At 52.5% G+C, this 13,999-nt stretch overlaps 5 protein-coding genes across 8 annotated transcripts; 2 read left to right on the plus strand and 3 right to left on the minus strand.

The window, feature by feature from the left end:
- Positions 1-19: 19 nt before the first annotated feature.
- CKM354_000980900 (uncharacterized protein) lies at positions 20-623 on the minus strand (the record flags this gene model as incomplete). Its single annotated transcript, XM_044805244.1, has 2 exons — positions 20-451; positions 507-623. 2 exons carry the CDS (start codon positions 621-623, stop codon positions 20-22), a joined length of 549 nt encoding a protein of 182 aa, XP_044661179.1.
- Positions 624-1,288: 665 nt separating this feature from the next.
- Positions 1,289-2,753, plus strand: CKM354_000981000 (uncharacterized protein; the record flags this gene model as incomplete). Its single annotated transcript, XM_044805245.1, has 2 exons — positions 1,289-2,124; positions 2,180-2,753. 2 exons carry the CDS (start codon positions 1,289-1,291, stop codon positions 2,751-2,753), a joined length of 1,410 nt encoding a protein of 469 aa, XP_044661180.1.
- A 281-nt stretch (positions 2,754-3,034) lies between these two features.
- Positions 3,035-4,318, minus strand: CKM354_000981100 (uncharacterized protein; the record flags this gene model as incomplete). Its single annotated transcript, XM_044805246.1, has 1 exon — positions 3,035-4,318. One exon carries the CDS (start codon positions 4,316-4,318, stop codon positions 3,035-3,037), a length of 1,284 nt encoding a protein of 427 aa, XP_044661181.1.
- Positions 4,319-4,782: 464 nt separating this feature from the next.
- On the minus strand, positions 4,783-10,332 carry CKM354_000981200 (uncharacterized protein; the record flags this gene model as incomplete). Of its 4 annotated transcripts, XM_044805250.1 has the most annotated exons (2): positions 5,868-5,948; positions 5,995-10,332. In XM_044805250.1, 2 exons carry the CDS (start codon positions 10,330-10,332, stop codon positions 5,868-5,870), a joined length of 4,419 nt encoding a protein of 1,472 aa, XP_044661185.1. The 4 variants fall into 4 exon arrangements, with proteins under 4 accessions (XP_044661182.1, XP_044661183.1, XP_044661184.1 ...); XM_044805247.1 differs by having other exon boundaries at positions 4,783-10,332; XM_044805248.1 differs by having other exon boundaries at positions 4,783-9,150.
- Positions 10,333-10,640: 308 nt separating this feature from the next.
- CKM354_000981300 (uncharacterized protein) lies at positions 10,641-12,680 on the plus strand (the record flags this gene model as incomplete). The annotated part of the gene is made up of 1 exon (XM_044805251.1): positions 10,641-12,680. The coding sequence occupies one exon, from the start codon at positions 10,641-10,643 to the stop codon at positions 12,678-12,680; it is 2,040 nt and encodes a 679-aa protein (XP_044661186.1).
- Between the last annotated feature and the right edge of the window lie 1,319 nt (positions 12,681-13,999).

The raw sequence follows: 13,999 nt of genomic DNA on the forward strand, positions 1-13,999 counted from the left end.
CGCGTCCTCCGCTCAGACATCAGACATCAGACATCGCCACCGATCCATACTCCTCCCAGCTGCTCAGCTCATTGGCCCACATGTAGCGCTCATGGCCACCGAAGAAGACGCCGACGAAGCTGGCCACGCAGGGAATCGACTGTACCTGACCATCCTCCAACACCTTGCACACGAGAATGTGACCTTGCTCCCTGTACAGCGTCTTGTCGAGAACGGCAAAGTACGTCTTGCACAGCGGCTTCCTCGGTTTGGGCACGCTGCGCAGGAACTCGGCCACATCCGCCACCGTCTTGCCTCGAAATGGAGATTGCCAGTTGGGGTCGAGCGGAAGTTTGGTGTGCGGGTGTGAGGGCAGGTGAAAGTAAAAGTCCGGCAAGTTGTTATAATCGTCTGCCAGCCAGAGACGTTCATTGCCGTAATCTTCCTGACTTCTGAAGACGTTCTCGATGTCCTGAGGTTCCGCATTCAGCTTCGGATCGGTAAGCACGTTTCATTTTTAGACTTACGGCCACAGGCATGTCCTCCAGCACAAACACGCCATAAACGTCGATCCTCTCTTCGTCGTCCAACCAGCCTGACTCGAAGAACGCTGCCTCGTCTTCCTCTTGTTCCGCAGACAACATGTTGACGTTGTGTCGTTCGCAGATCTGGTGAAGGTCGAAGTTCGCAGCTGTGCCGGCGAAAGCGCAGCGCTGACAGCGTTTGCTAAAGAAATACGCGTGGAGCTTCAAACGCAGCGGGAGACGTCACAAGAAGATTCCGGTCACATATTCACCACCTTCACCTTCACGTGATTGAGGCGGGTCGGGTCACGCCCGCTGCGCTGAACGCACCTCGCCAATCGTCCCTGAGAACGTTTGATGCTAAGTAAATTCACGCAGTATTCGTCGATCAGGACTGTGCCATAACGCATTGGCGATACCAAGCACCAAGTCCAACAAAAAATACTACGCGCTGTGACAGCAGATTAACATCAGCCGTTGGGTAGGTAGTCATGAGTCCGCAGGCGAATGAGAATGCCCACAGGGATACAGCCTCTGTGAATAAGCCGCCCTTCACATGGTATTTGCAGCCAAGTGTACGATATGCCCTGGCATCACATGTACTTTGATGCATATGGCGCGGGTGGTCAAGCATGGGAGAACCCTCGCAATGCATATGAAATGCTGCACATGGCGCTCGCTACCAAAACGAAGGAAGCCAGCGCTGTTCAAGCCAACGCGCTCATTCCCAACCCAACAACATCGACTCGTAAGTCAGTCGAGCCGCGCAACAGCCAGTCTCGACCATGGCTCTTGCTCTACTCTCCATTGTTTCGCTAGCTGCTGCCCAGCTAGCCACAAAAGCTATCCCATTCGGTCAGCGTCTGCCAGTGATGATCCTGTCTCCGGCACCCGTTATTGAAGCCTCAAACGAGTCTCGCTCCAGCGAAACACTGGGCTTCGTTGGCCATGATGAAATTATTGACGGCACTGGCACACGTACGTTCGACAACGAAGACCTCAATCGGCCTCACATAGGCAGCTATGTGCCCTATGAGATCACTGAAGATATGACACTCGTTCGACCGTATTCCGGCCTGGTTGCGAGAGCTCCTGCGTACAGAGGAACCTGCAAGTGGAATTGCAAGAGTAGTCCAGAAGCATGCAAAAACGCTTGTTACTATCAGAACTGCATCATGGCAGGCCAAAAGGTGTACTATTACGAGCCAGCACCTAAGTCTGCTGGCCGTAATCAAGCTGGAGTTTCGATCACAATGGGCACGCCATGCCAAACTTCGCCGTTCGGACAGAAGTTCTGGGACTCAAGAGAGAACGGTTCCACTACCAATCTGAAGCTACAGACTGATGAGTGGCCAATGTTCTCCCAGCAGAGAGCCAATTTTGATCCAACCGCAACTACTCCACAGGTCGCCCTCAGATGTATAAACAATCGCGACAATTCTAGGGGCGGTAACATCATCAGATATTTCCGCGAGGGCTCCGGAGATTGGAACAGTGGAGGCCGTTTCGTGAGCGACCGTCTGGGAAATTCTCAGAAATTCCGGACAGGCGACTGGTATGATGTGGAATTCTTCTTGGATGATTTCGACAGGAATGACGCAGCTCAGGCCGCCATCTACAAGTGAGTAGCAACAAGGAATGCGGATCAAGTGGTGCATGTGCTGACTGATTAGCAGTTCCCTGACGTACTGCCATCCCCAGCCCAATTGTGCAAATGACGGTCTTCAGTTCCATCTGACTAGTCTGAAGCGGAAGACGCCAAATGCAGTGAAGGGTCTGGTTGAACAGCCTTACGATAATGCTTTACACAACACTTACAGAATTACTGGCGAGCCCGCCGATATCCGACAATTCCACATCGACCTAGACATCACCGGACAGGCCAATGATCGAGTCTCTGCTCGTGTGTACGTGTTCAACAATGGCCAAGAACGCATTCTTGCAAGCAGGGCTTCAACTGCCATGGCTCGTGGTACCAGTTTCACGATTCCCGCTAGCATCACATTGCCCAAGGCGATTCGAGTTAGCAGACCGACAACTAACAGCTGCATGGACTTCATTTTCAATTACGGTAACGCGAACACTGATAGATTCAGACACTACAATTTCAATTCGTCAAATATCGGATGGCCAGCAGCCACGAGATGGGGGGACAAGAAGGGCAAATACTGCACCACAGAGAGCATCCCGGATCCGAATCGGAAGGGCAAGAATGGATCGAGATTGAAATGCGCATTTCCTGCTTGGTGAGCCTACGACATCGATAGAGTACTCAGATCTCGCTCGATATGTTGGACACATTGACACGCCAAAGCATGCAAAAAACCCTTCCGCAGAAGGTATAGTGCATGAAAACATCGCAGTACTTTCATCGCATTTAGCAGACGCGCCCTCTATTCATCGCAGATCTTTCGCGTCGATTGGCACCTGAAATACCGCAAACTTCAAATGTCTCTACCAGCTATCAAAACAATCAATGAACTTTTCTCATCGCTGTTTACCACCTTCCGTCCCCAAACCCAGTCACAAATTTACCGAATCTTCGTCCCCCGGTTCGGCAACTTCGCCCTAAAAGCCACATATGGCTTCTTCCTCCTATCCACCAACGGCAAACCCTGCCCAGGATAAATCGCATTCAAATAATTCAACTGATTCACCGTGAAATACAAATAGCCATCCTCCGCAATCGACATCGTATCAACCCAATTGATCCTCGGATCCCGCACAAACATCGTCGAAAACGTAGTGGCAGGGTTGTACATTGTGATTCCGTTGTTTTCTACTTGTCCGTTGTAGACAATCCCGTTCGAGTCAGTTTCAAGACCATCAGAAATACCCTTCTCACCGAGATTCTTGACGGCAGATTGTGCGTTTGCGAGGTTTCCGGAACGCAGAGTGGCTGTTGGAACGCTGTAGAGGAATCTGCCGCCGATGACGGAGAAGTAGAGGGTTGAACCATCTGGTGATATAGCGATTCCATCGCTGCCGAAGGTGATGTAGCTAGGTTTGATAGCGGAAGTGAGACCGGTGATTTGGTACATTGGTTCGCCCCAGACGTATGGAACGGAGCCGAAGATGGCTTTTGTTTCGCGGAGAGGGAGACGGGTGCCTTTGCCTGTGCCGAGATCGACGAAGATTATGGCGTTGTTGCCTTCGACGGAGGAATCGGTTATGTAGGCTGCGCCTTTGCCGCTTGTGTTGGAGAGGTTGGGGTTGCGATCGATTCGGACGTCGTTGAGGTAGGAGTCAGGTTTGACCAGGTCGGTGTTGAAGATGATGGTTTGGATGATTTGATTCGTGTTGAGGTCGATGTTGACGAGCTTCGGGCCTCCTGGGACTGTAGCTCGGAGCATTGGCGAGATGGGATTAGATAGATCTTGTACACGGCCAGTATCGAGAATCCAAAGAGTGTCCTTCGAGTCTACGATTACGCTTTGCACGCCGAGGAGGTGGTCGCGATCGCCTTTGGTGACTGGCGGAATGCTAAGTCTGTTGACTGCTCCACCAGGACTCATATTGTATGTTGCATTTGGATAAGCTGTCTCCGAATCTTCGGACGTGAGTTCTCCCACTTGCATCGTCGGTATGATGCCATTATAAGTATTGGCAATATCAAGGCCGGCAGGGTAACACGCAAACTTGCGGCCCTTGGCTGAAACTGCGATGCCCGTAGGCCATTGTCCTGTAAAGTAGTGGACAATTTCGAGCGGAGGGCCAGAAACACCTGGATCAGTTCTGATATCAGACGGCCCAACAGCTGCAGCGCAGTGTAGCAGGGCAAAGCCCAGGAGGCTCTTCATCGAGGCAACAGCCATGTCGTCTACTTGTCAAAAATATCCTGCACTTGCGTTTGCACGTTTCTTATGAGCTGAAGTCAATTAGTCAACGAGCCTCGGTCGTGACTAGCACTGCACATCATTGAACTTGAATGACCTGAATAGGTCAAACGCTTGCCTGAAATGGTGTTCGAAGAGCACGCCTCCGCCTGATCTGCAGGAACTTGTCAACAAAGTTTCCTAAGCTTTTCTCCATCTCACGATCTGATTAGCTAAGACTAGACCACGTTCCCATCATTGTTCTCTCGATCCACATCGTTCGGTAGTAAAGTAAGCAAGCTATGAGAAACGGGAACAGCACTCACAGTCGGGTCCAAAGATCCATACGGCCATGAAATGACGCTCTCTGCACATATGCGTGCTGTACATTGTTACATTCTACACCAATTCAAGTTTGTCCGTCCTGCACTTTTGGTTTCGCCCATGCCCGAGTCCAGCACAAATTACTCCTCATCGTCGCCATCACCACCTTTCTTCTCCTCCAGCTTCTGCACATATTCTCTCGCCAGAACAGTGACTCTCTCAGCCTGACTGCCACCAGCATTTCCCTTCTTTCCCTTCTTGCCGCTCACAGGCATCGCACCCTCCTTATTCTCGAACTCTAACCACTTCTTGAAAACGAACTTCGCCCTTCTCTTCTTCATTGGCGCCTTGATGGTTCTCTCAAACAACGCCCTCGTCTTCTCGATCGCCTCAGCTTTCGCTTCATCGCTCTCACAGTGGGCTATCCTGCTTCGCTCGATGTCGACCCACATATCCCAACCCGAGCTCCATTTTGGATATTCGTCGAGAATGTTTTCAAACATTGTGCGACCACGCTCAGGGTCGCCAGCCGCTGTTCGGAACTCTAGGGCGGCGAATTTGGCTGTCAAGAGACGATGCTCGCTTACGGCAACAGATTGGAGAGCTTTTGATAAGAGCGCATGAGCTCGTTCAGGCTTGCGGAGGTTGTTGAGCAGGAACGTCGCGTAGTTCAGCCAGACATCTGGGGAAGCGCGGAAGTTCTTGTTGGCAACGATGCGCTCAAAAATGGCATCTGCTTCGCTGTGCTTGCCCGAATCGATGTAGATGGAAGCGAGTTTCTCGTGCATCTCGAGAGGATCTTGCACCTGGCATGCATTTTTAAAGACTCCTTCTACAGTCTCGTCGTCACCATATTCGACTTCGAGGTTGATCCACGCGATCCAGATGTTGGCCTTCTCGTCGGTCTCACGAATGTTGATGGTGCGCAAAGCACGCTCGGCAATGTTGCGTGCTTGTTGGACCTCGCTGAGGCGGAGTTGGAATGCCATGTACTCGATCCAGAGAGTCGAGTTGTTAGGCTCACCGAGAAGTCGTCTTTCGAAATCGCTGTTGCTTTGAGGTCCGTTCTTGTCCAGATCGCCGGTCAAATCTTCTTTGATCTCTGATTTTCTCTTCTTCTTTTTGACGGTCGTGGTCTCCGGTTCTGACTCGTAAGCAGCGCCGTTTGTCTCTGCGTCGAGGCTATCACCTGCCCAATCGAAGCCAGTGGTTTTCAGACCTCCACTTACTGCTGTAGGCTCTTCGTCAACATCCATGGCATCTTCTGCCGCATCCTCTTCGTCGCTGTCTGCATCTTGAACGTCCGCTAGGTCAATATCGATTCCGCCCTCCGAGTCGTCTTCGAGCTCAACGCCGCCGTCCATGTCGACGTCTTCGCTTTCACTCTCTTCTTCCTCGTCCTCGTCGACTTCGTCCCTTTCGTTAGCGAAGTAGCTGGCTTTCAAGCCCAAGCTGATCTTGCGGTTCTCAACATCAACACTCAGCACCTTTGCCTTGACCACATCGCCGGCACTGTATAACTTGCGAACATCCTCGATTCGTCGAGCAGCCACTTCGCTCCTGTGGCATAGACCAGAAAGTCGGGGTTGGGTGTTGTCAATGTCGATGAAGGCACCGAAATCCTCGACTTTCCTCACCCTTCCAGTGACGTTCATGCCCACTTCGATGTCAGTAATGCCAAGAGGCGGCTCGTAGTGGCCACCGACATGGGACGGCTTCAAGCTCAGTTGAATCTGTTTGCTTTCTGTGTCGACAGAGAGAACGCGACCCTTCACAAGTTGATCCACTTCGAAGATTGACCGCCATTCCTTCACGAATTGGTCGCTCAGATCTGCGATACGAACGAGAGCATCCACGTCGGCGCCAAGTGAGATGAAAACTCCTTTGTCCGCGACCTTCTTGACAAAGCCACGTACGATGTCGCCAGCCTTCACCTGGGAGACATTCGAGATGTGATGGTCCTTGACAGGCAGGCTGGAGCTCAGGACCTTGGATGGTCTCAAACTGACAAAGGCTCGCTTGTTTGGGGTATCGACGCCGATCACGCAGACACGCACAATGTCGTTTTTGTTGTACTGCGCAAGGTTGATCTCATCGTAGTCGTCGCTGAGTTCGACCAATGGCACATGACAGATCAGATCTTTCGCGAGTTCAACAGTGACTGCGCGTTCAGTGGACTTGATCACGCGTGCAGGGAGCACCATGCCTGGAGACAAGTCTTTGAGCGTCAAGGCGGCTGACGCTTCGTCCTGTCTGGCGGTGAGGTCTAGTCGGCCAGTGCTGATATCGGCGGCCTTGACCTTGACACGCAACGCACATCCCACGCGGAAACGATTTTCCACATTCTGCAATTGGCCGACGTCGTTAGACAAGTCCATCAAAGCAACTCGGCCCCGGACATTTGGCGAGAGATTGACCCAGACACAATTTTCAGCGTGATTATTAACAAAAGCGAGGTGAGCTGAGCCCGCTTTCACGGAATCAAGCTCGAGCAAAGACTTGTCGTCCTTTTCCACTCGAGATTTCTTTGCAGAGAGCTCGAAGACCGGGGTCTTGCCCTGTCTGTGGCTAAAAGGCAGGAAGCGGTGGTTGCGAGCGTCATGGATACCCAAGACCTTGACGTCAATCAGATCGTTTTGCTTGAAATTCTGCAAAGGAGCTGCTTTGTTGGTGATCTCTTCCCAAGAATCAAAGACTTCGCTCACATCCACTCGCCCTTGAACATTGTCTGCGAGCCGGACATTGATTTGTGTCGCACGGACGGAGGCAATCCGCGCCTTTGTGATTTTGCCTGGCTCCAGATCTGACATCGATTTCAGAGATGAGTCGATAGGTTTGCTCAGGGCGTCGAGAGTAGCAGGCGTGGAGCTACTAGTTTGATCTGCAGATGCTGCTTGCTCGCGCATGGTCAAGCGGAACCGCTTCCCTGTGTGGTCCATGTCGAGTACCCAGAGGTTCAAAGTTTGGTCCTTTCGCATACCAAATTCAGGCTTGCTCAAGGACTCAGCCAAGATCTGACTCTTGGGCAGCAAACCGACGATGCCATTGGCGAACTCGACATAAACTGCATCGGCTGTAGTGTTCCTCACGAATCCGCGAACCTTGGCTCCTTGAGCGATGTCAGAGAAAGTACTGATCAGCTTGTCGGTTTTCGCATCTTCGACCAAGCTGGGCTTGTTACTCAGCAGCACGGTCTGGCTACGATCCTGTTTATCAAGCACAAGCAAGTTCTGCAGCTTCTGTCCGACGCGGATGCGCTTTGCCTCCTTCTCAGCCTTCGCGAGAGAGCCATCGACCAAGTGCATCACACGGATGATACCCTTGAGCCCACTCTCTAGATCGACAGAGATAGTCTCGGTGGACTTCTCAGTTACTGTTCCACTGACGAGCTGTCCGCCAGAGATATTGTTCCAAGCCTGCTCCTGGTCCTCGTCAAAAGCGACGCTGTCCTTGCATGTGACCTTCATCTCCTGAGCGGCGGGACTGACAGACACAATTTTTGCGCGAATGGTTTGTCCGAGCCGAAAGTGCTGCTCTGGACGCTCAATGAACGTTTCGCTCATCTCTGCGACTGGCAACCACGCTCTGACCGGGCCATAAAATTGAACGACAGCTCCGTTGGGATGCAGCTTGATGATGGTGCCCTTGCTCTCCATACCTGGTTCCAGATCATCATAAGCTTTCCAGATCTTTCCGTCGGCATCATCCACCAGCTGCTTCTTCAAAGTAAGACGAACATGTCTCTTCTCTGTGTCCACAGATAGAATTCTTGCCTTCACTGGGAAGCCTTCGCGGTATTTGCGTTCGGGGTTCTTCAGCTGCGCATCGCTGATATGCTGTTCCGGCACGAGTCCAGTGATGTTGTCGCTCAATTTAACAAGGATTCCAGTAACGCCTGTAGTGCCTCCCAGAATAATCTTATCCACTGTGCCATTAACGAGGTCACCGACGATGAGATCTTCCAAACGCAAGAAGGCTTGATCAAGCACAGACTGTTTCAGTGATACATAGTACATGTTGTCGACCGGACTGTAGCCAATGATGCGTACTTTGTGTGCAGAATCGATTGTGTAGGCGCCCGATGTGGATGACAGTGAGTCAATTCGCTTGTCCGATATTTGCGAGATGTGTGCAAAAGCGGTCGAGACGCGCTCCTCCCGTCCCACTTTGGTGCATATCCTGAGATACAGTCCTTTGTTGGGCGAGACCTGGGTGACTTTGGCCTCCTCAACGATAGACGACATAGGCAGCATTTGCTCCAGCTCAGCCGCTTGAGCCTTCAACGATTTCGTTGCAATGTCGGGGAGTCTTCCAGGGGGCGGCACGAGCGACAACGTGTGTGCAAGTAGCGAAATACCCACCCGCCGAGACCCATCGTCCCCAGGAATTGCATAAATGATGCGAGCCGAGACTTTGCTGCCGACCTTGTACTTTTTGCTGACATCCTTGTCTTCCAGTCCAATGACCTGCGCATGTATGACATCGGCTGTCACATCAAGCATGCCCATGATCTTGCCGGCGATGCCCTGTACTCCGGACTCGGTGACCAAGACAGCGACAGCAGTACCAGGGAGAAATGCATCCACTGATGGCGCATCGTTGACTGTCGGCAACTTTTTGTCGCCCAATGCCAGCGACATTCTGCTTGGGTCTGGAGAGATCTTGAGGACTTTTCCATTACTGCCCTTGCCAGTGACCAGACAAAGCATCACCTGTCCGTCTTGTATCTTTTCCAGAGTGTACGCCGAACCCAGCTCTTTCTTGCTGACAAAACCCTTGACACTGTCGTCCGCAAGACCAAGGTCCATAACTAGACCATGATCTTCAACACTTCTGACAGTTGCCTGTACGGTGCTGTTCACTACCACACTCTCCTCGGACAGACTTCCGTTAACTGCAGAAGGATCCAATGACAGCTCGATGTGCTTTTTGCTCTTTCCCTCTGCTGGATCTGTGCCAGTGGCAGTGACAACAGCGCGTAGCCATTGGCCGATATGGAACAATTGCTTTAGATCGATGTCTTCATCCTCATCACTGTCGTCGGCACCAGATTTGGCATCGTCCAGTAATCGCTCGATCCGCGTCGTCAATCGTTCTGACACAGAGGTGATGGGCACATATCCTGTCAGATTATGTGGGAGCGCGAGCGCGATATCTCGACCAGTGATTGCTGTCACCCTGCCGAGAACAACACTGCCTACAGCGAGTGACTTGTAGCTCAGCCCGGATATTTTGATGCCACTTCCATCCACTTTAGGTATTCCGTCGCTCTTTCGTCCGGCCTTGCGCTTTTTCTTCGATGCAGGTGCAGACTCGGCCTCGTCAAACAATTCGCCATCGTCGTCCTCAGTACCGGCCTTTTGTCCAGTCTCTTGCTCGAATAGAACATCGCGCTCTGCCTGTGCCTCAATCTGCTTTCGCTCTATAGGCGTTAACACACTGCCGCCGCCTCTCGGGAAGGCTGTCTCTTCCTGCTGCAAGATCGACTTGACAGGCGCCTTCTTTTCTCCAGGCTCGCCGCCACTGCGTGCCAGTCGCTCTTTTTTCTCCTTAGCATTCCGCTTCTCTTCCTTTCGCGACTCGGTCCTGTCCGGTTTGCTGGCACTCTCTTTCACTTCTTTCACGTCTGCCGGCTTTGCTTTTTTGCTCGGCCGCTCATCGGTGACGGCCTTTCTTTTGACGGGTGCCATGGCGAATGTGCAGGGCAGAGCCGAACAGCAGGTAAAGTGAAATGTCGAATTATCGCAGAGCTCTCTCACATCTTTCTCCGCAGCTCGCGCAGCACCGACTTTTTTCGAGGTCGGCATGTCGGCGCTTAGTCAGGCCGAAACCTTAATTCCTCTCAGACGCGACTCTGCTCCTCTGTACGCGTTTCTCGCGTCTGCACTGTAAAGTGGCCAGCCACCGCTCCTCTTCCCACCTCTACTCTCTGCACTCTCGTCTGCAGTCTCCCATCCGGCCTGCAGCATCGCGCCTTTCTCATCTCACGTCGACCACCATGGCAGACCTGCCGCCGCCTTCATCTCAAGAGAGTCACTACTTCGAGCAGCATCAGATATCCATCGGGAAAGAGAACTTCCAGTCTTCGCCTCCCAGACCGCAGAGCAGAGCTTCCGATATTCACAGCACACAGAGAGTTAAGGCATTGCCTACCATCACTCCGCGCCGATTCAAGAAGTTCTTCCAACCGCAGAAGTCGGTCTCGTCCAGGCACAGTCGCACGAGTCGAGCAGGCCGACAATTGCGAGACATCACCAAGAATGGGGTCAATCGTAGAGCTGCAGGCGACTATAAAGCCGACGACTTCCTGGGCGAGTCGGGGTTCGAGTCGACAAGACCGCTGAAGCGTCGGAAGTTTTCAATCGACGTGGGTAGTTCGCCGCTGCAATCTTCGCCACTACGACACGGGCAAACAGTCGAACCCATAGACATCTTCGATGACGAGCTTTCCGAGGCAGAGACATTGCCCGATCTAATGCAGCATCTCCAACCATTTCCAAAGCCAATACAACGACTGCGCCGACCTGGCCCTTCCCGACGTATCATGGAGCGAAGTTTTGGTGGCTACACGGCGACATCGCGAGGCTTCCGAGGCGTCGATCATGCTGGGGACTGGCGAACAGAGACTGCCGGCTTCGTGACGACTCCCAAGGACTCTCGTGTCTTTCGTGGGTCCGCTTTGCCATTCTGTACCGTCGCATGCAATACAAACCCGCTCGTCGCTGTAGGCGATGAAGAAGGCTCGGTGCATCTACTGGACTCATCGGAGAGTTCCGACTTCAGCAAGACGCATGTCAAGTTCAAGGTGCACAGCAATGCCGTCATGGACATTGCCTTCAGCTCCGACGACTATATTCTGGCCACAGCGAGTGGTGACCAGACGGCTCGCGTGGTTGACATGCAATCACAGCGGACAATCTGCATCTTGACAGGACACAAGAGCAGCGTCAAGCAAGTCCGCTTCCAGCCCAACGACGACAACATGATAACTACGAGCTCTCGCGATGGTACTATTCAACTCTGGGACCTCCGCTGCGGCAGCAAATCTGCAGTACAGAACTTCCGAACATCTCTTAAAACTCGCAGCGGCGGCACTTCTCCCGAGACACGCTTTGGAAAGTCTCTTGATGTTGGCTATGGGCACATGTCTGACAAGCGGCCATACAACATTGAGAACAGAGATGAGCTATCGATCACCTCGTTCCATCACCTACCAAATGGACGGGAGCACCTGGTGGTTACCTCTAGCGAAGTCGATGCGTCTGTCAAGCTATGGGACCTCCGCAATGCCGGAATGTCTTGTCGCAAGGCACCAGTCCCTCTGTCAAGCACTTCCGTGCCAGCAGTGCACAATAGCAAGCGCAACTTTGGTATCAACTCTATGGCGCTATCGGGCGATGGGAGCAGACTGTACACTGTCTGCAGAGACTGGACTGTCTATGCATACTCAATGAACCAAATTGTCCTTGGCAATGCACCCGAGATGTCGACTGGGCCCAGTAGACGCCGCATGCTTAAGCAACCGATGTCTGGAATGGGACCACTGTATGGATTCAAGCATCCGCAGCTGCGCCTGGCTACCTTTTACATCAAAGCGGCGTTGCGACCAACAGCAGGTGACAAGGGCGAAATGCTCGCGATCGGCAGCTCCAACCACTGTCCAGTCCTGTTCCCAACCGACGAGCGTCATGTTCCCCGCCCTGAGCGGCCATCGCAAGAAGATGATGATGACGATGACGAGCTCTTTGTAGCACCGAAGTCCTCGCAGCGATCGTCAGCTTCAGCCACCGCAGCCTCGGACCTGCCGATTCACAACCGTGGTACAGCCTTGGTCGGAGGACACCACAAGGAAGTAACATCAGTAGCCTGGACGACAGAAGGAAACCTCATTTCCGTCGGCGACGACTACTCAGCACGCTGCTGGCGTGAAAATGCAACAATGGCGCGACAGCTGAGGATGAAAGGCGACTTTGGCGGCGAGAGGTGGCGAATGGGCTGGGCAGAGGTGGATGCCGTGTACGACGAGGAGGAGTGTTGAGGAACAATAGCATTATGATGGCGAAGCGTTGGAAGCCAAAGCATGGCGTGGCATTTTTGAAGCGAGCGAGCGACCCGCAAGGAACAGCTGTACATTGTATGAATTATGAGGGCGATACAAGGTCTAGAAGTGGCATTGATGCCAGCGTGATGACCACAGAAGAAGCAAATGGATCTTCAGAGGACAGGGACACCAGCATTGCATGAATAGATGCATCGAACTATTTCCCATATTTTACAAGTTCATTCTACTCATTTCGAGCGCGTCTGAAACGGCACAAGCTCGGCTGACCTCGTTTAAGCTCGCTTGACAACACGCAAGTGAAGATATCATCCTCTAAGCCCAGGCGCACTCGTGAGGTCTGCTTGACTTGCACGGAGTCCTCTTGGCTGGGGGAAAGTTCGCTCTGCTTCGCCAAAGCTCGCTTGATATCGCTAACGCTGGCTTGACATGGTGTAAGCTCAATTGACTATGTCGTAGCTCAACCTGCATGGTCGATGCTCAACCGACATGTTTTCAGAGCTCAAACGACCTATCGACGCAGACCAACCGACCCATCACCGGAGATCGATCGACCTGTCGTTGGAGATCCATTGACCTATTATTCCAGATGAAATGACCCGTCAAAGCTCCATCGGCCAGTCAAAGTAGATCAACCGAGCCATTATGGGATGTCGACCCGGCTGTCTTCACAGATCAACCGATCTCTCAACATAGATCAACGGACCAGATCAATCCTCATCCGACCTGTCGTAGCTCACATCGCTTATCGGAAATTCAATGACCAATTCGCTTTGCATCAGTCCGACAGAGAAGATGCGCGGATCGTGACGAACGTTTCGAAGCCAATAGACCTTGTTGTGCCGGCCCCGTGTCTGCATCTCTCGCTTGATCTCGTCAAAGTTCGCTTGACATCGTGAGAGCAGACTTGACAGAGCAGGAGGACAGATCGACTTGGACAGGCTCCACTGCCTGTATCAGTGCTTGGCCGACCATCTCGAAGCCCAAGTGACCCTTCAGAAGCTCGGCTGATCACTTGAGAAGCTCCACTGACATGTCAATGCTCAACCCATGCGTCGAAAGCTGAACCCACCTGTCCATGTTCAACTTGGCCGTCCATACTCAACCTATTTGTCCGTGCTCAGCCTACATGTGCGAAGCTCAGCTCACTTGTGAAAAGCTCAACGGACCTGTCAATGCTCGATCGAATTTCAGCTCACCTGTCCGTGCTCAACCCATATGTCCGTGCTCAACCCACCCATTCAAAGCTGAACTCATATATGGACAGCTCAACTCACCTGCCAACTTGTCAATGCTCG

The sequence above is a fragment of the Cercospora kikuchii genome (assembly GCF_019650295.1).
Source record: "Cercospora kikuchii DNA, contig_00006, whole genome shotgun sequence".
Taxonomy (NCBI): domain Eukaryota; kingdom Fungi; phylum Ascomycota; class Dothideomycetes; order Mycosphaerellales; family Mycosphaerellaceae; genus Cercospora; species Cercospora kikuchii.